This window comes from Leguminivora glycinivorella, chromosome 2 (genome assembly GCF_023078275.1).
Source record: "Leguminivora glycinivorella isolate SPB_JAAS2020 chromosome 2, LegGlyc_1.1, whole genome shotgun sequence".
NCBI classification, from domain to species: Eukaryota; Metazoa; Arthropoda; class Insecta; order Lepidoptera; family Tortricidae; genus Leguminivora; species Leguminivora glycinivorella.
Window position 1 is genome coordinate 34,002,227 of NC_062972.1, and position 26,044 is coordinate 34,028,270.

The 26,044-nt window shown below is 41.0% G+C and overlaps 1 protein-coding gene and 1 long non-coding RNA gene across 2 annotated transcripts in view; one reads left to right on the forward strand and one right to left on the reverse strand.

The window, feature by feature from the left end:
• The window catches only part of LOC125235351 (LHFPL tetraspan subfamily member 3 protein), a 55,751-nt gene that overhangs the window by 27,036 nt on the left and 2,671 nt on the right, over nucleotides 1-26,044 (forward strand). The window contains exons 2-3 of the mRNA XM_048141895.1: nucleotides 8,745-8,843; nucleotides 9,434-9,580. Of these exons, the coding sequence (XP_047997852.1) occupies nucleotides 8,745-8,843; nucleotides 9,434-9,580 (246 nt within the window). The remainder of the gene's footprint in view (nucleotides 1-8,744; nucleotides 8,844-9,433; nucleotides 9,581-26,044) is intronic.
• Nucleotides 19,502-20,774, reverse strand: LOC125235360. The gene is made up of 2 exons (XR_007178074.1): nucleotides 20,395-20,774; nucleotides 19,502-19,983 (listed from the first exon to the last, which is right to left on the reverse strand). It is a non-coding gene; the product is annotated as an uncharacterized LOC125235360 (long non-coding RNA).

Genomic DNA, 26,044 nt, shown 5'->3' on the forward strand with positions numbered 1-26,044 from the left:
ATGCAAGGATCATGCTTCCACCCCTTTTTTTGTTGGTTCGTACATTATGAGTAGCTAAATTGTAGAGTGACATGTTAAAAAGTGGTGCCGTAGTCTTATTTAAGAAATGTTCAGTAATACATAGATAATGGACTTTATTTTTTCTATTACTTAAGTATATTTCCAACTCATCTTTTTTGTTGCTAATTCCACACATATTTTGATGGAAAATGTTTAGGTTGGTGGAGCTTGAGTTAGTATTAGTTACATTTTTACTAGGATCATTTCGATTTAACTTGTAACTTGAATGTATTCTTACGTGTTGCGTACTACTACATTTTTTTTTAACAACACAGCTATAGGATACATAAATACCAACGAAGTATTATAAAAGAATCGTGTATCTAACAGTGATACACAACAAATACCCATCATTTTTACTACGATCGTGAACTCCGGCGTCATCAAAAATCTGAGTAACTAAACTTACTTCTCGTTAACTCATAACTGCATCGAAAAAATCGAAAGCTAGGTGGACTAAGTAGTTTCATTGTCTACGTATACGATACATGACAGTATCATCGCTATACTGGTAAACCCGTATGCTTCTCAACCTTAGTTTGGTACATACGTTCAACTTCAACTTTTGACCGTAAAATTATTTGTCGTTTTCAAATAATTTTGAGCAAAACACCTTTTCAAGAGAACAAATGTTTTCTACAAGATTACTTTATTCTCATTATTTACATACGAAGCTCATACTTTGTGATTTCGGTTAATCCTCATCTGTTAGAATCTAAAATAAATCCAGTTTTGATAGCAAAACTACACAATATTATTATTGTTCACAGAAAACCAAACACTTTTGGTCATCGTACTAATTGTTGTGAACTATTACTTTCAATATCAACTAACTCGACTCGTGTATATAAATACTCCCGGTGTCTGTTATCACCTGACAGTTCTAGCAACTACTAAATTTTTCACTTTATTTATCACTCACATATTCGTACCGAATATCTCTTTTAATCAATGACGTATAACTTCACTTTGAAAAACGCCCTTATGCATGTGCAAGTCAATAAAATATCACTAGAGACGTTTTACTTGCTCGTAATTTCGATATTTAATTATAAATACTTTTACGTTCGATTAAATCATCAAATAAAAAATGTAAGCACTCGTCACTTAATTTTCGTAACATTCTAAACGTTCTCACAACAAAATCAGACGTACGCTCACGTCAACAAAATCAGAAAATCAGACGTACACTCACGTCATTTAGTTTTCAATTTCCTTGACGTTCGCTTACGTCACTTAATTCTTAACGTCCATGACGTACACTCACGTCACTTGCTTTTCAACATCCATGACGTACGCTCACGTCAACAACAAGTTTAGGACGTACGCTCACGTCACTTGATTCTCAAAATCCATGACGTACGCACATGTCAACAATAATCAAGTTCAAGACGTCCGCTCACGTCACTTGATTCTCAACATCCAAGACGTACACTCACGCCAACAAAAATCAAGTTTAAGACGTACACTCACGTCACTTGCTATTCAACATCCACGACGTACGCTCACGTCACTTGATATTCAAAATCCACGACGTACGCTCACGTCAACAATAATCAAGTTTAAGACGTACGCTCACGTTACTTGATATTCAACATTCACGACGTACGGTCACGACAACAAAAGTCAAGTTTAAGACGTACACTCACGTCACTTGATATTCAACATTCACGACGTACGCTCACGTCAACAAAAGTCAAGTTTAAGACGTACGCTCACGTCACTTGATATTCAAAATCCATGACGTACGCTCACGTCAACAATAATCAAGTTAAGACGTACGCTCACGTCACTTGATATTCAAAATCCACGACGTACGCTCACGTCAACAATAATCAAGTTAAGACGTACGCTCACGTCACTTGATATTCAAAATCCACGACGTACGCTCACGTCAACAATAAACATGTTTAAGACGCACGCCCATGTCACTTGATTCTCAACTTCCTTAACATAACTACTCATGTCACATAATTAAATTCAGCGAATGGACAAACAATCAATCAATCAATCGTTTATTGCAAACTATGGTACATTTGCAGATGTTACAATACTAAAGAGGTCGCATGGCACCCCGGTAGGGCATGACTAATTGAGATACGTTCAAAAATGTAACTACAAAACATCGTCATCCCCAAAACCAGTCGATGCTAGTTTCCACATTTTCTATTATTTCATGAATCACACTTTAATTTCTACCTTTTTCAATTCAATCAAATCATTTTATTGCCAAGTTAAAAATATATTATATTCCCTTGTATTCAATCCAAGAAAATGCGTATATGAAGTTAAATAAACCTCAGTTTAACGAACAACGCTTTTTTTTCATCATTCACAGCACTCAAGTTTCTCAACAATATCTAAATACATAAATATGTGGTACCTACCAAAAATAATAATAAAATTGTGCAATTTTCTAATCCGAAAATGTCAACGAAAACTCACATCTCTGTTCCATAACTAATACACAGAATAAACCCTTTGTTTTTGACTTAACATGTACACTTATGGTCTGTCAACCGGATTATGACTAAAGTATGATATCCCTATGAAACGACCAAAAAGCAACAATTACGTCAAACAGCCGCAGACGCAATAATTATAACCTCAAATTTGCACATTGCTGCAACTTTATTATGCATGCCACGGTATTCATTTTTAGTCATCCTTGACTAACAAAGAAACACAACCGTGTTAGTCTATTTTTCAATAACCATTTCAAGATTTTCTATCAAAACCGCAATTACTAAAAAATCTTATTGTCACAAATTTATAAATAATAAATACGCGGAGTCCGTTGTTATCGGTGGGGCAGTTCTACCCACCTTTTCATTTATAAATTATTTATTATAGTTCCTTGGTAAATTGAAACAAATATGTTCACGGATAAGGTACAATTCAAATTCGAACAATTTAAAACCCAGTGTTGCTAGCCAGCCATTTTTTTAAATTAACCTTTTTTCTGACAGCATTGGGTTGACCGTCTATATAAAAATATTTTAAATTTCTTATGTATCTCATCAAAATAGCCATCATTTTTAGCTCATGGTAACAAAATAAGCTATGATATACAACCGTAATTAAATATTACACAAATTTTCTATTAACGCAGGCGAATTTCCCACAACAAGTTTGTCGTGCGTCGTCAGTCACGTGTTAGGCAACCACTGCAGCCTGTGTGCGCTCGCGACTTTTAAATGAAATCACAACATGAATGCTGCAAAACCCTTTAAGTTTGCAAAATTCACTGAAAAATAATTTAAATTCTCACTAGCTCGTTAACTGTAATAATCACTTAAAACTTTATCTTCATGCTACAATGTCATCCGAGTTTAAATTTTTCATAATCCAAAATGTGTTAATCTACAATTCGTTTACTAAAAAAATTATTTGTAATGACTTTTACAACCGTTAATCAATTATTCGCTTACTAAAACCAACAGGGATTGCACAATAAAATTAAATCTTAAACACAAAATAATACGACGTACTAGTAAATAGCTACCTTATTCACTTTGGAGTTTTAAAACTACCTGCAAGTTCATCACGCACTTAATTTTTAAATAGGTACTTACAAAAATATGGCTTGTAAGTACAATCTCCAGAAAACTTATATCTTGTTATTCACCATAACTCATTGAATGAAGTATGTTATTATTAATGTCAAAATAAATCTCAATTTTCTATTGTGGGTAAGTGGTACGTTAACACTTCTGAAATGTCGAGGTTCACCACTATCCTACTCTAAATATTATCTACACCACAAGGGGTACTCGCAGGTACACTTATCTGCTTGATCTTTTACGATGTGCTCTCTTCGACCACCTCGACCCAAGTGAACGAGCCGGTCGTGTCTCTCTCCCGCCTTGCCATCGTCCCCACCACTTATTGAACCTACCGCCGTGTTGCCATTAGTATAATATTATTTTACCAATAACCCGTGTATTTTTAGGGTAACGTAATAATGTTGCCACACTTCAAATGTATTTTACTGTTATCATAAGTGTAATTTTAAATAAATCATGACACTATGGATGCTAAGCGACGATATACATAGTTAAATCGATAAATACATACTTATATACATAGAAAGCATCCATGACTCAGGAACAAATATCTGTGCTCATCACACACATAGATGCCCTTACCGAGATTCGAACCCAGGACCGCGGCTTAGCAGGCAGGGTCACTACCGCCTAAGCCAGACCGGTTGTCGATTAGAAAGATATATATGTTACAGCTCTCGACGTCACATAACAATGGTATTCATACTCGTAGGCGCAGGGAATGATACACACGACTGCGTATGAAAATGCCCTGAGCTACGCTCCTTTCACTTTTATGAGCAAATTGGTGCTTCCGTACAGATGATTTTTGGCGTTTAGCATAAATTGAATGAATCTGTTTGTCTTCTGGAACATGACTGTGACTGTTCTCAGGCACACACGAAAGGGATCGGGCTACCTGCTGAGATTTGAGTAGATATCCCCAAGCTATAAAAAAAATATAGTCGAAAACAGTATACGGCTACGAATACCACATCATGAAATTACTTCGCTACTGTATCAACTACAAAAACTAGTGGTAAAATGAAATTATAATCTGGGTATGTATAAGTTCTAAAGGACTCAGAAAATGACTCAATCCACACCTTTCATATTCTACTATTTCATCATTCGCTTGCCCTTATCCCAGTCATTTGGGGTCGGCGCAGCTTGTCCTTCTTTCTATACCTCTCTGTCACCCATCATCACATCATTCACTTGTTTCCGTTTCGTATCCTCCTTCACACAGTCCATCCACCTTTTCCTCTCCCGCTTATTTTATTTCTATTACCCCATATTCTACTCTCATATATTTCCTCCAAAATGGCCGAGTATTTTTTTTCTTAATTTTTGTTTTGTACAACCTAGCCAAGAAACTTTAAATGAATACAATGCTTTTACCAGTTTTACCAACTTCATCAGCTTGTATATGACTTTATATTCTCACGGCGAGCACGGACCGTGACTTGTGGACGTGATTTGTAATTACGTAGCATTTCGCAATGCATGCTAATTACAACATTACCTGTGTTTAATGTGATTTCTTTGAGTTTCTTCGTAATTTGGGGTTACGAGTGCATTTGTGCAACTGTGCTTGTGGGGAGAACCGTGGCCATTGTTGACAATGTATTACATTTTGCTGTATCACACTTTCGTTAGCCTTATTTAGTTTCTGATGGGCAAGGTCTCCCCTCGTTGCTTCCAATGAAACCTGTCGTTTGAGTCCAAGTCATCCCACCATCTTGTTTTCGTTCTGCCCGAATTCCGGCCCCATATTTCTTACACTTGCCCTCATAAAAAAGATACATAAATACAATTTGTGTGTGAATAACTAGAACAGGACAATTCTTTCAATGGTGATGATTGCATTGGGTCATTTGCATTCAAGTATTTTACCTATAATTCATAATAACTTCCTCCTTAGGAATCACTTCTTTGTCAAAGAAAAAGTGTGTACCTAGATTGGACGTTAATTTGCACCCAATGTAGGTTCACATTGATCTACATAAATGATTCACTGTTAACAACATAAAAACAACTTCCCATGTGAACAACACAAATTAACCGGCAGGTAATCGTTTCCTACGCAAAAGAAAGCATTTGCCATGGCTACGATAACAAACGCATTGTGTGTTTTATGTTTGTTATAGGAAGTACAACTACCTAGCTTTATGTATTGTTGTACGCTTACTTTAGTGATAATTGTAATTAGGTTTGAGTAACAATGTGTTATTGTTTTTTTTGTGATTTATGCGATTGTTATTTCCTAAATTGCTAATAGCAATTATTAGTCACAATGTATACGACATACAGTGTTTTTATATGAACCTACACATGAAGAAAATACGAAACCTAAAATTAATACTTATTCGATAACTGCTGCAAATGCTACTGTATTTAACTATCATGTGTAGTGTTTTCATTTATAATATGGTTCTTCATAATATTAGACTGTTTAGTTTTAGCACATCAATGATATTTTTTTTACACTGACTTTTTTACTACGTTTAGTTTCTTCTTTCAATGTTGCCGACCCCTGCGCAATCAAATGCTTTTCTTACCTGTAATTTGGAAATCCATTTGCTTAAAAATCATACAAGTTATCGAACCGTGATTTAATCTCCATCTTCACTGGTTCAGAACATTTTCCCTTTGTCGGTTTCGACGCGGCGCGGCCGCCTGATCCGAATAATTGCTAAACACTTTCGAAGCAAATTGCGTCGAGAAAAGTTAATTGATGACATTTCAATGCTGCGTCAGTTTCTTTTTCTTAGTTTTAGGGCCTTTCAGTTACAAATAATTATGATCCGAAATATTTATTCGAGGAAATTGATATTTAAGTAGTTTGTGGTTCCAGTAATTTGAATTGGCATAATAATAATAATAATAAGCCCCCAGGGCAGCTTGTGGCGAGCTGAATGGGAAGTGGCGTCCCTTGGGTCCCATGCCCCCGAGAGTCGGTCAGGCCCCTCCCTCTGGCTTGCCTTCACTGGCCGGCCGGAGTGAACACTGAGCAGGGGCCGCAGGACTCTCACCTCTGGCTTGCCTTAACCGGCCGTCCAGATTGGGGTGCCAGAGCTATATGCTCGCAGGGTGGAAGTGAAATATGCATAAGACGCGAGTTGGCACAGTGGCTGTTTCGTACAGACTGGGTAGAAAGCGGCGCACACCTCTCCACACCCTAAGCCGCTCACGCTATGTTGTCCCCTTGTCGCTCCGTGCGAGCGGCCGTTTTCGGGGACCCATATAGTGAGTTGGCGAGTCACCGCCTGCCTATTTTTTCGTGTTTTTAAAACATATGATCAAGGCAGGTGCCATAGACCTTTCCATAGACCGGTCACTAGCACACTAACATTTCAACCCAATAGCCCAGTATAATTTGTTTCTTTTCATTGCAATAGTTTTACACTAACCGGGGCTTGTCCTTGGGTGCATTCTATAGTGCGGACAGGGACAATCGCCGGCTAGTGTCACATTACTTTAAATTAAACTGTCTTAAAGGGCCTCTGCGCTGTTGGCTTCGGCCCCACGCACGCCTCCCAAAAGTCCGGGACCCCATGGTCCCGAGAACTGGAAAAGACAAACAAATAATAATAATAATAAGCCCGCGGGGGCAGCTTGTGGCGAGCTGACGGTGAGTGGCGACACCGCGGACCCCTATTCCAGAGGGCCCTTTTTTATGGCCCTCGCCTCTGAGCTTGCCTTAACCGGCCGGCCAGAGTGGATTCGCAAGAGCGGGACCTATGCTCCAGGTTGGAAGTGTAAAATGTCATAACGCCGGCGGCCTGCTGAACGGATCACCGGGATCTGGCTATCGCAGTCTCACCTCTCGACAACCTCTTAGCCTCTCTTCAAGTGTTGCTCTGTTGTCGCACCGTGCGTGCGGCCGTTTTGCAGGGCCCACTCAATGAGTTGGCAAGTCACCGCCTGTCTTCTACAATTCCGAGACTAATTGTCACGGCAGGTGTCCGATAGTCTCCTCCCATAGCCCATTAACCAGTCCATCCAATTTGCAAAACAATAGCCTTATGACCTTAGTTCCCATCGCAACACAAAAGTGTTGCACTGCAATAGTCTTTGCACCTGGCGGGGACCATCTTCGGGTGTATCACATTGTGCGCTCGGGGATGGTATCCGCCACGTGTATCCCTTGCCTTTAGATTAAAATGTCTTAAAGGGCCTCTGTGCTGTTGGCTTCGGCCCCACGCATGCCTCCCAAAGGTCCGGGACCCCATGGTCCCGAGATATGGAAAAGACAAACAAATAATAATAATAATAAAATGCTTTAATTGCACACTACAAAAATAAAACATAAATGAAAACGGTTACAAAGTGGTAGGTAACAACAGGCGGTCTTATCGCTAAAACAGCGGTCTCTTACAGACAACCTTCAGATAGTCGAGTGGCGATCGGAGAGAAGTTAACGGGTGGTGCAAAAGAGAGAGACGGAAGAGGAAATTAAATCAAATTGGTATAATATAATACATAAACTACAAATATATATATAAAAAAAAAATGATAAACTACATTTACTAATATATACAAACAATATAAGCATAAATATAAATACATATATACATATATATATGTAAAAATAAGGAAACCATTACAACAACATGAAAGTTCCTATAGGACAGAAAGTTTATGAAGTAGACAAATAATGATCCTTTAGCATCCTTTTGAAAATGGATAATGAAGTTGCACGTCGAATATCAATGGGCAGACCATTCCATAGTCGAACAGCACGAAAACTAAAAGAGTTACAGTAAAATTTAGAAGTGGAAGGAGGTGGGACAAGTAGCAAATACATACTTATTTATACTAAGAAATGTCCAATGTAAAATAACCCTAAACTGCCAAACAATCAAATTCCTCCAACCTTAGGTACCTACAAGGAAAATAATATGCGTTTTGATCAACAGTTTTGTACATTAATATTAAATTTTAATTTTATACCATTTTAAACACATTCTCCGATTGAGAACATTCTCTTTAAGATTAGGATGCCATATATGTTCTCAATAGTTGACGATCGCTTAATCCAATCATTGTCTCATTGAATAGGTCACAGGACTCTTAAAGATACCACAATTGAGTTAATCGGGTTATACCTAACTTACCCCTTTCTTTTTGTTACAGCGGCGTGTATGATCGCGGGGGTGTGCGTGTACCCGGCTGCGTGGGGCGAACCGGCCGTGCAGGAGACCTGCGGACCGACGGCTGACCAGTACAATATAGGTAACTAACTTACTTCACTGGCTCAGCTACTCAAAAAGGATCTTGGCCTCCGATACTAGAGTTCGCCACTGTGCCCTATCCTGCGCCACTTCACGCTAGTCGGCTACACTGAGTGGTATAGCAGGTACATTGCAGCCGAACTTTGAGGGTGTTTTGATTTAGTAACATTTGTTTCAATCCAAGCTCGTCGTCAAGTCTGTTTTTCCGCTGAAGAGGAAATTAACAGAGATAGGTATAGACATAGGAAATGCGCAGGAATTTAACCAACCAATAATATATAATTTGGAACCTAGTACCTAGAGCAGAGCAGCGGAAAAGACAATATTGCATCCTTACTTTTCTGTTCATTTGCGCCTGAGTTACGTGCTTTTCTACCTCTCCTCTGCAATCTGCATAATGCAGAGGCGATACAGAGATAGGGCAAAAGATTTTGAATGGTCAAAAACTCACGACGGTTGGGCCTCTTTAATATACCCCTACCTATACCAAGGTAATGTGCTTTAGATATAGGTAGATTCTATATGTATATATTATGCGTTTTGCCCACCCCTTTTGTAGGTAAATTCTTATTAGATTCTGTAACATTTCAGGTCGCTGCCACATCCGCTGGGCGTACCTCCTCGCTGTGATCGGCTGTCTGGACGGCATCGTGCTAGCAGCCCTCGCCTTCATCCTCGCTACACGCCACGTCAGGCTCCAGCCTGACAGTCCGTACCCGCCACCATCTCTGTATAAAGGTGTGTATTGTGTGTTGTAATACTATTGATCATCCGCTGGTCATATCTCGCTGTGATAGGCTGCCTGGACGGCATCGTGCTAGCAGCCCTCGCCTTCATCCTCGCTACGCGTCACGTCAGGCTCCAGCCTGACAGTCCGTACCCACCTCTATCTCTGTATAAAGGTGTGTATTGTGTGTTGTAATACTATTGATCATCCGCTGGTCATATCTCGCTGTGATAGGCTGCCTGTAGGCCTAGCACATGATGGCCGCGGGAGTATGTCGCCGTGAGATAGATGACACGTCTTTGTCTAATTGTATTAATGACATAAGGACAGGTAGTCTATCTCGCGGCGACATACTCCCGCGGCCATCACGTGCTAGGCCTGCTGGACGGCATTGTGCTCGCAGCCCTCGCCTTCATCCTCGCTACGCGTCACGTCAGGCTCCAGCCTGACAGTCCGTACCTACCTCTATCTCTGTACAGTCAACTGCAGAGAAAAGTAGACCCCCTTGCATAATCTAAGAATGTGTGTGCAAGGGGGTCTACTTTTCTCTGCAGCTGACTGTACAAAGGTGTGTATTGAAATGTAACAAAACGAAACTAAATCTAATGGGACTAAAAATATGTATATCACAGTATTCATTTCATAGTAAGTATATCCGGCACAGGCGGCACAGCACAGTATAATTACCACGAAATACCAGTTTGGGACGAGTCAGGGCCAAGTTCGCGGAGAAATCTTCCCATCGATTAAACGCCGTGAAAATATCATAAACAAGTCATTCAACCCGCCTAGATGAAAGTATCGGAAATGATTACTAGTTGTAATAACATAAGCTACGGTGATATGCATTTTGTTAAGTTTTCTGATGATTTTCTAGTTTTATTCTAAGCCTAGTGGCATCGATTGCAGACGTTTCTGCTAATCAGAAGTTAAAGATTTTCTAGTTTCAATTTATAAGCAAATAAAGAAACCATTAAATACTATCTAACATATTTACCTATTTTGAAACTGTGACCACATCATAATCATCGGTACATCATATCTAAGACATTTACATGGCCAATAGGTATTATAACAGAATAGATAATTAATTCCAGAATAGACGGTCATATAGGGTCATAACATAAGATTGCCCATTGAAATATTTTGTGGTTCTCATGACTAGATGGCGCTAAGGTTTTTTAGTTCGCTTCACATCTTACTTGGAGCAAGGATGTGATTATTATTATTACATTAAGCATATTAAACAAAATTCTTATTTAACAACGAAAATATAAAAATTTTACCTTCCAATAAAATTTGTATTATGTTTCCTGATACGTCGGAGATCTTGATAAGAGAGTGCATCACCTTAGTTGACCGATAGATGCCGCTAGCGTCTATAATGAAGTCGCTCCGTTCTGTTTACCGACTGCCGTGACGTCAGTTCCGTCTCCCCTCCCTGCAAACAGAGGAAATCGCGCGCGCCTCGACCGCCGCCGTCACATTGTTGAGGAGAAGTACCGTCTATGTAATGACGCTGCCAGGAAGACATTACTCAGATCTCCGACGTATCAGGAAACATAATACAAATTTTATTGGAAGGTAAAATTTTTATATTATGTGTTCCGTTCTACGTCGGAGATCTTGATAAGAGATCTGTTTATTATCTCCTGGTGGCGGGTCAGCAGGCGCGCGAGCGTTAGGGCTACGCTTATTGGCTAGGAAAGTAAATAACTTTAAAATAAGAGTAGTTTGAAACGCATATATATTCAATTGACCATAGTAGTCTGTTATGATTAAGCATAATAAAGAGTAAAGAAACATAACCCTAAGGTATAATCATACATTAAATAAATTTGAGAGAGACTTCTCGGTAAGGTTCGCGTCCGATCCGCGGATATCCCGATGGTAGAAGCGTCTAAAGGTAGACTCGTGTTGCCAGTTAGCTTTAGCCAGGATATCGTTAATTGGATACTTTTCTAGCCAATTTAGTGACGATACCGCGGATCGGAAGCTACCCGGTGTAGATTCGATACCGGCGTCTGCTAGGAGACGTTTTAGCCAGCCTCCAATCATCGTGGGCGAGGCGGGCTTGGATGGGGCTCTGGTTGACACGAATAAGTTAGAGCAGAGTCCCCTGACGTTTTCTGTGATTTTTATAAGTTGACGTATCCAGAATACTGGGTTTATATTTTGATCCGGAGCCTCTAAGAGAGTCCAGTTAGACTGTTGGTAAGAACTATTATCTGATTTGGAACCGAATTTCGGACGTAAAGTTATAGAATTAAGGTTATCTGAGAAGTTTTCAGCGCTAATGTGAAGTAGGGTAAGGTCATGGACCCGCCGGCCCGATGCTAGTAGTAATAGAGATGCAGCTCTTCTAGATACGTCATACAAGCTACTTATATTAGGATTAGTTAATTTAAGGTAATTAATCAACTTTCTAGCGTCCCACACTGGGGCACAGTATAAAGCAGTAATAACTCTTCTAACAAACTTCACTCCGCGCGGTGTGTCTAAAACTACTCTCCATATGCACCGAATACATGCGAAACTGGTAAGTATTGGGCTGGACAGTCGGGGCCGCGTTCGCGCGCTGTGTTGACGTGTTGAGTTCGGGAAAAAATGACGTCAGCATTGAAGACATATTTTCGTTACTGTAGTGTTTATGGGTATATGGAGAACAGTTCTCAAAATGCGCAAATGTCAGAATGTTCTTTAGAATTCCTAGACACCCAGAAAAGTAAGTGGTTGTTATATTTTTGCAGTGTTAGGTACATTATTGCTTACGTAAATGGCGTAAAAGTGAGATTTAAAGCTAGAATGACACATTAAAATCAATAAGGATTTATCTGTAACGACATTTAGGTAGATGCTGCGATCTATCTAGCTCGAAAGTTTGGTACCTACTTAAATATTGTGCAAACATCTATTCAAACATTTTATGTAAATACGATTTCGTCAGTATTTAAGAAACAAACACGTACTTGAATCTTTATTAGATAAAAAGGTAGAAAGAGCGTTGGTACTAGCATAGCGCCATACACAGTTACTACGAGTAGGACAGTAGCACAGGTACATCCCTGCGTGACCTTGCGCAGTAGTAACGACCGCGTCGCCGCTGCCGGAGATTAACTACTGATTTATCCTTATACTGTGACTGGGGGTTTGGGAAGCGGTGGTTTTGCTACTGATATAGCTTTTAAAATATTCTTAATTAGAGCGTTAGAGGAAAGCTTAGAGTCCGATAGAGGTTCACACACGGCACTTATCACAGATTTGTGAACGAGTATCGTTCTGTAAGCTAACTTATCTGATAGAAATAGGTGTGCCAGGTATCTCGCTACTTCGCTGGGAGGGGGCGCCTGGCAGTTTATTTTGTTCCTTGAGCACCACAGAGACCATTTCCGCCATATTGGCGTATACGTTTTTACCGTAGAGGCACGCCAGTGGGACATCAGCAAGCTTCTCTCTTGATCCGACCAGCCCTGCGTCACGGTGTCCCACCCGAAATTAGCCAGGCCTCCATGCTCAGGTCGTTGATCTGTGCGGGAGGGCGGTTTGTCGATGTGTCCACTAGGGCCGTCCGGAGGTTGTGGATTTTCAGTGGCCTCGTGACTGCCCTCTTCTTCAGGTCTGGCCTCCAGAACGGTCTCTTCCATTTGGGAGCTATCACGATGAACTGACCTGACGCAGTGTTGAGGTGGTGCAGTACCCGTGGCAGGAGGCTGGGAGGTGGGAAGATCCATGCCAGGTCGTAGTGCCAGTAGCTGCTGAAAGCGTCGTGATAGCAGGCGTTCGAGTCGAGTGAGTCGATTGAGACATACCGTGATACCACGTGGGCGTTCTCGGAGGCGAAGAGGTCGATGGACGGGGTGCCCCAGTGTGCGAAGATTTTCTCTGTGGCTTCTGGGCGCAGGTGCCACTCGGGGGCGCAGTGCCCTCTTGACAGTCCGTCGGCCTCGGGGTTGTACCGGCCTGGCAGGTAGTAGGGGGCCAGTTTCACTTGTAGGTGGTCCGCTAATGTCAGTAGCTTTCGTGTCAGCATTAGGAGAGGAGGGGATCTGGTCCCGCCTTCGTTTTTTATGTAGGCTACAACTGTCCGGTTGTCTGATTGTAGCACGACCCTGGAGTTCCTTAGGTGTTGACTTTCTGATGACAATGCTGCGAAAACTGCGAAAAGCTCTTTGAGGTTGCAGTGCCAAGCCTTCTGTTCGTGGCTCCACTGACCGTTTAACAGCTTTCCGTTGACGACTGCTCCCCACTGGTGATCCGATGCGTCCGTGACAATAAAGTTCGTTGTCCTTACCTCCTCGTGAATGCGGGTTTTTTGGGTCACGTTGTCGATCCACCAATGGAGATCCTGCCGGACTTCCTCTGGAACACGAGGTGGTTGGCGACGTGGGGCTACTCCTAGCTGCCTGAGGTATTGCTGTAGACTGCGACAGTGCAGCCTCCCTCTGTGGACCACGAAGCTCGCGAAGTTGAGGCGGCCCAGGAGGCTTCGTGTCTTCTTTGGTGTGAGTGACTCGGAAGTAAGGCAGTTCCGTAGGTCTTGATGAAGAGAACTTACTTTCTTTACCGGCAGCGATCGAGTGTTGTGACGCGTGTCCCACGTGATGCCCAGGAACTCGATGATCTGTGTGGGACTTGTGACGGATTTTTCGTAGTTTACTTGCCATCCCAAGTTGACGAGGGTCGAGTTGGCGAGTAGTACCTGCTCTGCTAGTGATTTCTTCGATTGGTTTGCGATTAAGAAATCGTCTAGATAGACTACTGTGCGAAGACCACGTGATCTCAGAAAGTGTGCCACCCAATTTGATAGTGTCGCGAATATTTTGGGGGCGACGGAGATTCCAAACGGGAGACATGTCATCTGCATTAGTCGGCCTTGATAGCTTATCCGAAGAAAGCATCTGTGTTGAGTCAGAATAGGCACGTGGTAGTATGCTTGGCTTAGGTCGAATTTCGCTAGCCAGTCTCCGGATTGTAGAAAATTGTGCATATGACAGTGATTGAACAGCCTGAAGCGTGAGGGTCTCAGATACTGGTTGAGAGACTTTAGATTGAAAATAGTTCTTACTTTCCCGTTGTTCTTCCGCAGCAGAAAGAGAGGCGAGATGTAGCTGGGGGTAAGAGGCGCAGGCTCTAGAACTCCTTCTCGTGTCATGGTTTCTATCTCGTCTGTCATTTGAGGTGACTCTGGAGTGCGAAACTTGTGAAGGACGTCCAGCGTAGGTAAGATCAACGGGGGTTTCTTGACAAAGGGGATTCGGACTGATGAAATTAAATCTAGAACGGTTTCCGGGGCTTTTAATTTCTTCCAGTTGCCTCGAAAGTGTTGAAGACAACCGGCTGAAAATTTTCGTGAGTCATCTTCGGCGACGAGTGTCACGGTGTCTTGAGCTGTCTCCTTTCGACCCCTTTTTCTTGGAGCCGGAGTCTCGGGACCCTTTGGCGGCGGCGGGTTTTTTGTCCGATTTTTGCTTATTGGAGGCCTGTCGGCGAAAGGGTTTGTCTTTGGGAGTCGAACCCTGGGCAGGAGAGCGCTGACGAGTGAAGGAGTTATGCGTAGGTTGTTTTCCCACCTTTTCGATGCCGCCGATCTTCTGCACGTAGGCGCTCAGTTTCTCGGGGTTGAAGATGTATTCCGACGTCGGAGGAATCTTGTCTATGTCCTCCTTCACGTATTTATCCTTCATGGAACGGAGTAGGTCAAATCTTCGCTCTGCTATGGCTTCGGCCCGTTTCCCGGAGACTATCTGTAAGATATCGTGAGAGATTACCTTGTAATCTGATTCGTTGTCGAACAGGTCCTTCAGCTTGCAGTAGAGCGCACCGGCAGGCTCTGCTTCCGGTGTGGCGGACCACTCCATTAAGTTTTGCAGGGCTTTGTTGAGCGCTTCGTTTTGTGCGATTATCGCATTGGAAAGTGCGGCAAAGCTTCGTTCCGTTTGTGTCGCACGAGAGCCTCGAGAGGTCGAGGGGCCTTCGAAACGGCGGAGCTCCTCGTTGATCTGCACCTCCGTGAACCCGGGAGAAGCTATATATTTCTTTTGGGTATCCGCATAACGTACCGCATTCCATTCCGGGCAGTCGAGGCGCGATAGAGCGCAGCTCCTGGCGACACGATCCGCTTTCGCCTTAGCGATGGCCGGTTCCTTGATAGATACCGAGAGGTCGGCGATCTGCTCGTGCCGTGCGGCGGGTACCTGCCCGCCCTCGTGCGCGCCGATCGGGATCACGCGGACCGGAAATGCCGGCATCGCAGCACACGGGCCCACGTCGGACAGCAAGGGCGCCGCTGTGGGCAGCGGCGGCGCGGGGGTCGCCGGCGCGGGCGGCGGTACGGTGGGCGCTAGCATATAAATCGGCAGCGGAGGAGCCGCGGACCGAGCTAGGCCGGGCGGTGGCGCCGCCGGGGCGGGCGGCACCGTCGAGGTCGGTGGCGCCCCGTAGGCGGCCGGCGTGGATGCGGCGTCCGCTTCGGTCGCCTGTGCGGCGGGCGGGGGCGGCATCCCTGTAGTGTTCGACTCGCCCACGTGGGTAGCTAAAATATCGTTGAGCTGGCTCACCAATTGGCTCGATAGGAACTCGAACCTCCTTTCCAGTCCCGAAGTCGTCGAGCGGTGCGAGGCGCTACTGGGAGCGTGGCTACGCTCGCGGCCGCGGCCCCGGCGCGCGCGCTCCGGCGACGGCGACGGCGACGCCGAGCGGCCGGCGCGGCGGCTCCGGCTGCGCGCCCGACGATAGTATTCTTCCGGGCTCCCTGAGCGCTGTCGCCGCGAACCGCGCGAAGAACGCGAAGCACGATCCCTCTCCTCGGATGCGGAGCGACTTCCGTTACCGTTCATTATGAAAATGTTTTCACTGTTTAGGAAAAACACGTTTGCAACTAGTGCATTTTCTACTTTAATCTCGAAAACGCAAACACTAGTATAAAAACTGATAATTGGTAACGATTTGAGCAAGTATGGGCAGAGAATTAAGAAAAATTTATAAAAAGTGGGTAGAATCAAAAACACTGATCCGGATATTCCGTTGCGGAATTTTTATAAAAGAGAAATCTTATTTAAAATAAGAAAACAGTGTTCTAAGTTCTGCCCAAAGGAAAAGAAATAATTTCGTAAGTAGAAATTAATTCTCGCGGCCCATACTGCAAGACAAGTAAAGTATACGGACCTTCGGTCAGACGGTCGACGCAACAATGTGACGGCGGCGGTCGAGGCGCGCGCGATTTCCTCTGTTTGCAGGGAGGGGAGACGGAACTGACGTCACGGCAGTCGGTAAACAGAACGGAGCGACTTCATTATAGACGCTAGCGGCATCTATCGGTCAACTAAGGTGATGCACTCTCTTATCAAGATCTCCGACGTAGAACGGAACACATAATACGAATTTAAAATTAATAATATTCATCAAAACAGTTGCACCCTCATTCCTATCACAACTGCCATAACAGCTAAAACGACGTAAACTATGTAATTAAGTACCTATGTTAAATTCTTACTTAACCATAATTATAAACACGGAGACGGGATTAAATCCTTAGCCGGAAACAGCATAAATGCCGCGCATTGTTTTGACGTGTTCGTTACATCACAGTTCCACCCTGATTCCTGTCACGGCACCGGCTCTGAGAGCGAATGGAACTTAAGTTTCAAGCTTCAATTGAAGCCCCGTCCTACTCAACTTAATACAAAGGGCATTTTCATTAACTCACTGTCAGTTTTCTGACGATAAAAATGTTATTTTGTATTAATGACTTACATAAACTTTAAGCGATTGGGGGGTCCCAAATTCTGAAAATGCCCATAATCAACATCATACCTATTAAGCTAGAACTTGCTTTTTTCAAGATTACAATCTAATTTAGTTTATTTTCTATTCTCGACTATCTTGCAACTTGAAATAGTGTCTCAACTCCTTTAATAGGTCTCCTGCGAATATTTCTTTTGGTCGATACTGGCTAAAACCTTATTGCAACTTGTTTGTAGCTTCTCGTACAAATTGCAACGTCGGGTTGTTTTGCAATTCGTCTTCTTCATCAAGCGAAATAATGTATTATACGAGTAGTTTAAGACGATACAGGAGGGGTCAATTCTCCAAACGAACGCTCTCGACTATTTCCTCCCTGGTTTTTGAAGATAGAACATATTGTTCTATCTTCATTTTTCAACACAGATTATTATTATTTTTATCTGTGTCGGACCGTTTTGATTTTTTTGATATTCTTATTTTTAAAGATGCTAGAGCCCATCAAAAATTTCCAAAAACGGCCTTATTGATTATGGCGCAAAAAAGGTGTAGTATTCAAAATTGGTAACAATTAGCCAAAAAAACTAAACGGTTCGACACAGATTATTTCATTCTTATTCAGATTCTCAAATTTTGTTACGATTGATTAAGTTTTGAAGGAGGAAACAGTCGAGAGCGGTCCCTCGATTTTAAATATTTTTTTGGCAATATCTTTTAACTGAGTTGTTCTAAATGGACAATTTTTTTTCGATAAATCTAGTTAATAACACTAGTATATTTAACTTAAATTCCCAAATTGAAAGGGGCCTTTCCATTTTAGAATTTTCGCTCCTGTAGCGTCTTAACAAATAGACATATCTTTATTTTCTACAAATACTAAAAATGACGACTCCTTATTTTCGCTTCGCCATATGTAATAGTTATTTGTTATACAAGGGGGCAAAGTTGTATTTTAACGCCGAGTGTAGAATTGAAAAACGAGCAAGTGAAAGGATTCTATAGTTGAACCACGAGCGAAGCGAGTGGTTCGAGAATAGAATCCTGAACTTGCGAGTTTTTTAACACACGAGAAGTAATAGTACATTGTGCAACAAGGGGAGGAAGTTGAATATTACTAACGAGAGTAAGTTAAATCGCGACGGCTTGCCGGAGCAATTTAAAGACTCGAGTTAGTAATATTCATACTCCCCGAGTTACACACAATGTTTTTCATCACATTCGCAATGTAAAAAATATGTAAATAGATGTAAAAAAGTTAAGTACGGTACAAGAAATTTCATTATTCCCTTGGGAGAACGATTTTTCTATAACTCACGCTCCGCCTGCGTGAAATAGCACATTTAAAGTGCGGGTGTGATGAAAAATATATTTGCACCCGAGTGTAACACAAAACTTTTCCCCTCACTATAGCGAGGAAACTACAACGCAAGAAATGCGTTTATCACTGCTTCCAGTAGTTCCACAGGTGGTAAATCATCTTTATTACTAGATTCACCTACTTTTATCAATTTTAAAGCAGTTAATTTGACTTTATTCAAGGTCAAAGTACTTTACCCACTAGTGGATAAAATGCGTTTTTACCCGCTGGTATTAAAGGACAAAACACGTGTTTCCGAGCTAGTGAGGGGAAAAATAATGTTAGAGTAAAAACACCAGGTCACCACTATTAATTATACAGTTTATTAAACGGAATCTCAAAATACAAGTTCAATGACAAGCTATCTTCAAGTGACGCTCTGAGTCCGTCTGCCGCCATTTTTGACAGCGATGCTAGTGAAGGGGACGTTCGACTAGTGATGTCCTTATACTCGACCATTCTGACCTTGACCTTTCGTCCCGAAAGTCTCTGCTATCCATGCTGCTACTGATGACTGCCGCAGTCAACGCAGCCGAAGCAGGCTGCGCCTCCAACTGGTGGCGGTAGACTTCATCTGTTCATTTGTTCTTTTCTTTTCTGCGGAGTGAACAAGAACTTTGTATACTCCAGCTATACACTCAGGCCCTGGTCCTTTGAAGTGATTAACTCGAGTACCGTTGGAAACGGCCGGTGTAGTTTAAGACTAACTTACACCAAGATATGTAATTGGTCTCATTTTATAGTCGAATCATAGTAATGACATAACTAAACTCAAGATTGCATGACCAGACTAGCCTAGTACAAGTAAGTCAGGTCATTATTTAACAACTCCACAGCCAGTAAGGCTTTAAAACTATTAAGGTGCGATGGTACGAAAAGTACATGTTTTACCGCCATGATCGATACTATATATTAGTCAAATTAATTATGTAAAATAGATGACATCTAGCGGCGGGCAGGTAATTCCTGGTGTACAAAACACCATCTAATATTTGCTTGTAAATAACTTCACCCATCAATACATTTCATTTATTTTCAGGTAAGTATTATGCCATTTATGCCTTAAGTTAAGACTTACGTGAGCGGTGCATTCCAAACTAACCAACCGCTCAATATAATAATGATGATTGGCGTCGTTTAAATAGCAAATACATGGAACAAACTCACAGTTGGCTCCGTCACTGTAGGCTGTGAAGCTCCCCGCACGCACAACAACGCGTACATCAAACTCGTGAGAGGTGAACATGACACACTCCATGCGTGAGCATAGCCGCCTTCTAACACAGCAAGCAGCAAGAAAGCTCTTATTAAAAAGCTCTGTAACATACATGGGAAATACTAAGTTCCTTAAAGTAACGAGAACGTGATAATTTTTCCTTGGAACTAAGCCAGTAGGTGATAGAATCAGTACAACACAACTGTCGTTCAAGTAACATGATAAGGTTACGAGAAATTAATGTACGATTAGCATAGTCGATGCTCTCAATTACAGACCCGGCTTACATAGCCGTAAAATAATTTAGTAATAAACAATGACAATGAAGATATTAGAAAATATTGTCATGTAAGCTTTTTTTTATGAAAATATATTAAGCAGAATACATGGCTGCTCCTTGGCAGGACCTTTAACAACTGCTAATTATTTATCTATCAACATGATAAAATTAATAAAAGGTAATAATCAATGTGTACTAGCCACCAATTTTGCTATAAGACAACAAACATTACCATATCAAAGCTTCATACGCAAGCCACGGTGATACGGCTGCTTTCGAGGCTGGCGGCGCAACGACCGCAGACGTTGGCCCTTCATGACAAGGTTGTCGCGCAGCCTGTAGCATGCACTCTATTGGAAACCGTAATTCCACCAGCAACCTCTGGAAAGTATTAGTGCAAGCAACCCTTTCAAGGTAACCTTGAGATCACTACTCTTTAAGGTCATAAAACATGCTTTTGACAAACAAGGTCTCAAGCTAACCTCTTAAAGATAGACTATATAACACATGATGGTCCGTCTCCAAAGACCTGCATCACAAATACCAGAAACAGAACTAGCCTATTAAGGATAGTCTATATAACACATGATGGTCCGTCTCCAAAGACCTGCATCACAAATACCAGAACAGAACTAACCTCGCAAGGATAGTCTATATAACACATGATGGCCCGTCTCCAAAGACCTGCATCACAAATACCAGAAACAGAACTAACCTCGCAAGGATAGTCTATATAACACATGATGGCCCGTCTCCAAAGACCTGCACCACAAATACCAGAACAGAACTAACCTCGCAAGGATAGTCTATATAACACATGATGGCCCGTCTCCAAAGACCTGCACCACAAATACCAGAACAGAACTAACCTCGCAAGGATAGTCTATATAACACATGATGGCCCGTCTCCAAAGACCTGCACCACAAATACCAGAACAGAACTAACCTCGCAAGGATAGTCTATATAACACATGATGGCCCGTCTCCAAAGACCTGCACCACAAATACCAGAACAGAACTAACCTCGCAAGGATAGTCTATATAACACATGATGGCCCGTCTCCAAAGACCTGCATCACAAATACCAGAAACAGAACTAACCTCGCAAGGATAGTCTATATAACACATGATGGCCCGTCTCCAAAGACCTGCACCACAAATACCAGAAATAGAACTAACCTCACAAGGATAGTCTATATAACACATGATGGTCCGTCTCCAAAGACCTGCATCACAATAATAGGTCTTATGCACATGGTCCGCCTCCTAAGGCCTGCATTGCATAAACAGAACTACTTAAGAAACAATAATCAAAGTGCTAAATGTATAGCAGACATTAAAGTAATCATTATAATTATGACTCACACTTTAAGTGACGGAAATCACTTCATTTTTACTTGTGGATATCACATTAGTTACACTACCATGGATACCACAAGATTCAGGTACAATGTGCTTATATATCAGGAAACCCTGTGAACAGAATATATTATTAACATCATGTAAAGGCAACACAACTCGGTTCTTAATCCGGCGTGTATATATGCAATGGCAACTCGGTTCTTAATTTGAGAGTAATAGCACAAGCACAACTCGGTTCTTAATCCAGCGTGCATATATGTAATGACAACTCAGTTCTTAATCTGAGACTAATAAGGCAAAACACAACTCGGTTCTTAATCCGGCGTGCATATATGTAATGACAACTAATATCTTAATCTGAGATTAATAAGGCAAAACATAACTCGGTTCTTAATCCGGTGTGCATATATGTAATGACAACTCAGTTCTTAATCTGAGACTAATAAGGCAAAACACAACTCGGTTCTTAATCCAGCGTGCATATATGTAATGACAACTCAGTTCTTAATCTGAGACTAATAAGGCAAAACACAACTCGGTTCTTAATCCGGCGTGCATATATGTAATGACAACTAATGTCTTAATCTGAGATTAATAAGGCAAAACATAACTCGGTTCTTAATCCAGCGTGCATATATGTAATGACAACTCAGTTCTTAATCTGAGACTAATAAGGCAAAACACAACTCGGTTCTCAATCCGGCGTGCAACTTGTCTTATTTTTCCCGTGCCCCTAAGGTAACACGCTTACTATATATACCATTATTGAAACACATTCCAGTCAAGCAAGAATAATCATATGGCACTTGGCTTGACTTATCGAGGTTTCACTACATTCAAATAATGTAATATTTTATCTATCATTGTTACTTACCAAATGGTTCTTGACAAAGGTATTTATATATCATCATCAGGCATGGTGCATAAGCTTAATAATTAAACCATCAAGCTTGCCAGACACACTAGAGAGGTGCTCCAGCTGTAGGTATATGTGCAATTTAAAGCACAACATTATCCATATAGCTGCCACCTGCACAACTACATAATTTTGTTAGTTGTGTTAATACTATGCATATGCAAGAATACTTAGTACAGGTGATTGAGTTTTTATAACAAAATATCATTATTTTCGATTCTTGCAAAAGTCACAAAACATGTAAAATATATATATTCTTGTGAAATCAAGAAGCAATAGAAGTGTACAGTTATTTTTATATTTCAAGGAACAGAACATATTAAAAGTAGACAATACTTGTCAACTTCAAACGGTAACCTGTTTGTCATGCTTCGGTTCGGAAACATTCCTTCGCAGTGAAGTGGTTAAAATTATTAGAAGCTCCAATTAAGTTATTTACCTCAGATTATTGCACATCTTTTAAAAACTTAACTGATTGGCATGTTTCAAGCCCAATTCCAAATCAAACTGATTTGTTGTAACAGACAAGTATAGCATGTAGACCGTTAAAGTCCATCGGGTCTATAAATATCAAAATCTCTTACCATTAGCTATGACAAATTTTACCAGTGTCATAAATAGTTCAATAGATATCCAGTTTGGTGTTTCCAGCTTTTAGCAAGATTTAACCTCAGGAACTTCTGGAATCATGCCTTATCAATGCAAGTATTTTCAACTTATGGTCAATATTCACCAGGTTACCGGCAGGCAACTACTGTAATCAATAAATTAATCTGGAAAGGAATGTAATTAAGGAACAAATTATATCACTGATAATGCATTAAATGGACACTGGACTATGTCATGATAATAAATGTTCCAAATGTCTGTCTAGGTAATATATTTGTCTTTGGTTCAATTTAGAACATGATTACATTGATTACATTTCTTGTCAAAAATGTTTGCAATGCTAAACCAGCATTATTATAAACAAAACAGCATCAACAATACACTATACTTCAGTGCTATGCCCTTAATTTTAACACACATTATGGTTTTAACAAGATGCATAATTAACCTCATCAAAATATTATTATTATTTTATCAACATTTTTGATGAATTTGTGCCATGTAATATAGCAACATGTTTCCTCATTTAGAAAAATGCAAGATCATACAGAGTTTATATGCATAAGAATGTCACTAAGACAGATTTCAAAATACAGTCCCCGGAGAAGTGTTAGTGAACTTATAACAAAACACAAACAAGACAAGACAGTTGTCAAAGTTTTCTTATGCTTATTTACTCATCCCTTTATACCAACCTGTAGTGAATTTAAAATGTATTTACTGTCAGTATACTTACATAAGCCAGATGCAATGGTACAATATTATTGAGTAGGATAAATACCTTATTCCATGTCATTCCGGACAAACTTATATTTAATATGACAAATAGGGCAAGATAATGATCATCTCTCTTTGTAGATCATTAAACCCATAAAGTCACCTGTTATAAGGAATCATTTAGGTGTAATTTAGATCTAAGTACTTGTATCTTATACTCTGTTTCACTGTGACACTGTGACAATTGTCAATATACCACAAGTAGGTTCAATATGTATTATGTATTCTGAAACATATCTGGAAGCACAAAAACACAACACACAAGTGAGCTAATTTTTATTCATTACTGCAGCCCCTCTATATATACTGGTAATACTCTTTGCCCGGAGCATTATGTGAATGACAACTTGGATGTGGTTAGCATCTCACCGTCCATGACTTACTGTGGTACTTATTGTGATACATTTTGTGAGTATATAAAAGTATTAGTATCTTCAACATGTACATAACTAAGTTGATCTGAAAGAAAGAAACACAACACAGGCTACTATAGTGGATGTTGATAATTTCAGCCCCAGAGCACTGTGTTTGGATCACTTTTACTTCCGATTTCACACTCATTATGATAAATTATTACTCCAAAGTGTGAATATCTCGTAAACTGCAATGAATCTGAAAGACAACACAAGACACGCCAGCACACTAGGCATGTTCTATCTCTTTGTTGGCACAATTACGGACAGGTATTTGATCATAGCCTTTGCCTTTTACACTTTTAACTGTAGTATATGGTGCTAGTGTCTTTACTCGTCGAATCAGATCGACTGGTGTTAATTAAATACTGTTGGATGACAATGAATGGTTACGAGCGCGGCGCGAGAATGATGACATTGTCAATTTCGGACAAATTTCATAGTACGGGCGTATATGGGTACTTAATATCCCACTTCTGAAACTGTTAGAGTAAAAACACCAGGTCACCACTATTAATTATACAGTTTATTAAACGGAATCTCAAAATACAAGTTCAATGACAAGCTATCTTCAAGTGACGCTCTGAGTCCGTCTGCCGCCATTTTTGACAGCGATGCTAGTGAAGGGGACGTTCGACTAGTGATGTCCTTATAATAATAAGGTAAAACGATAGCTCTGTCACAACACCCACATGCTGAAACGAGTTCCCCGTCCTTCGCTTCGCCACGTACGAAACGCCGGCTGTCTGTCCGTTTGTCTCATGAATTATTTAATATGCTAAACTACTTAACGGCAACACACTGCAAGTTTTGCAATTACTGCTATACCTACATACTCGTGCACTGTTATTTATAGAAATAACTTTGCGTCCGAGATTTTTTATATGGACTACGACTTTAGGAATAAAACTATTGAGATAATTTAATGTGAATTGCCCACCGGTCACAATTAATCCAGGGACTACTTATTTTGACTCGTTTTTTTTATTATTTAGCCTGCGTTAGTGTCCACTGCTGGGCAAAGGTCTCCCCTCTCTTCCTCCACTCGACCCTATTTTGACTCCTATAACGAAATCCTTTAGAAAAAAAAAACAACAGCTCAAGAGAAATGTACGTGTATTGTACAGTCAACCAATTGGAACCCTAGGCCACTGTAGAACTATGTCATAGTGACGTTATAAATCAGGTTGTACGAAATCTCTTACTGCTTGTCATTTTGACATGGTTGTAGAGTGGCCTAGGGTTCCAATTGGTTGACTGTATATAATGTCTCCTACACTTTTGATTGATTTTATAGATGGCGCTCCAAATTGACAAAATTTAGTCAATACCTATATAGATACAACATTTTGAATCTTGTGTCGAAAGATGGCAGTCTAGGCACTGTGACTACACAATTTACTTTGACAGTAATTCTCTATAATTATATTCTATCCTCTTTGGAAACACATTGTGTATGATTCGCATAATTTCATATCTTTGAAAATTAATGGAGCTGTAGGTACATAATGAGGAGGCACTGAGGCACACTTATCCCGCCAGGCGGCGCCTGTGCAAGTGTCTAGGCATGTCACTGTCATTCATATGTGAGAGACAGAAAAAACATATCATCTTCTCGCTCTCACGTATGAACTAATAGGGTGGCGCCATCTGTCATAACCTTTGAGTTGTGCCTCCTCATTAGTTACATGTTTAATTAAAGAATTGTGAATATGTGTGACATTTGCAAAATGGTACATTATGAAACGGTTTTGCATAAATAATGCCAATTGAAAGAAATGAAATGGAAATAGAGCTTATTATAA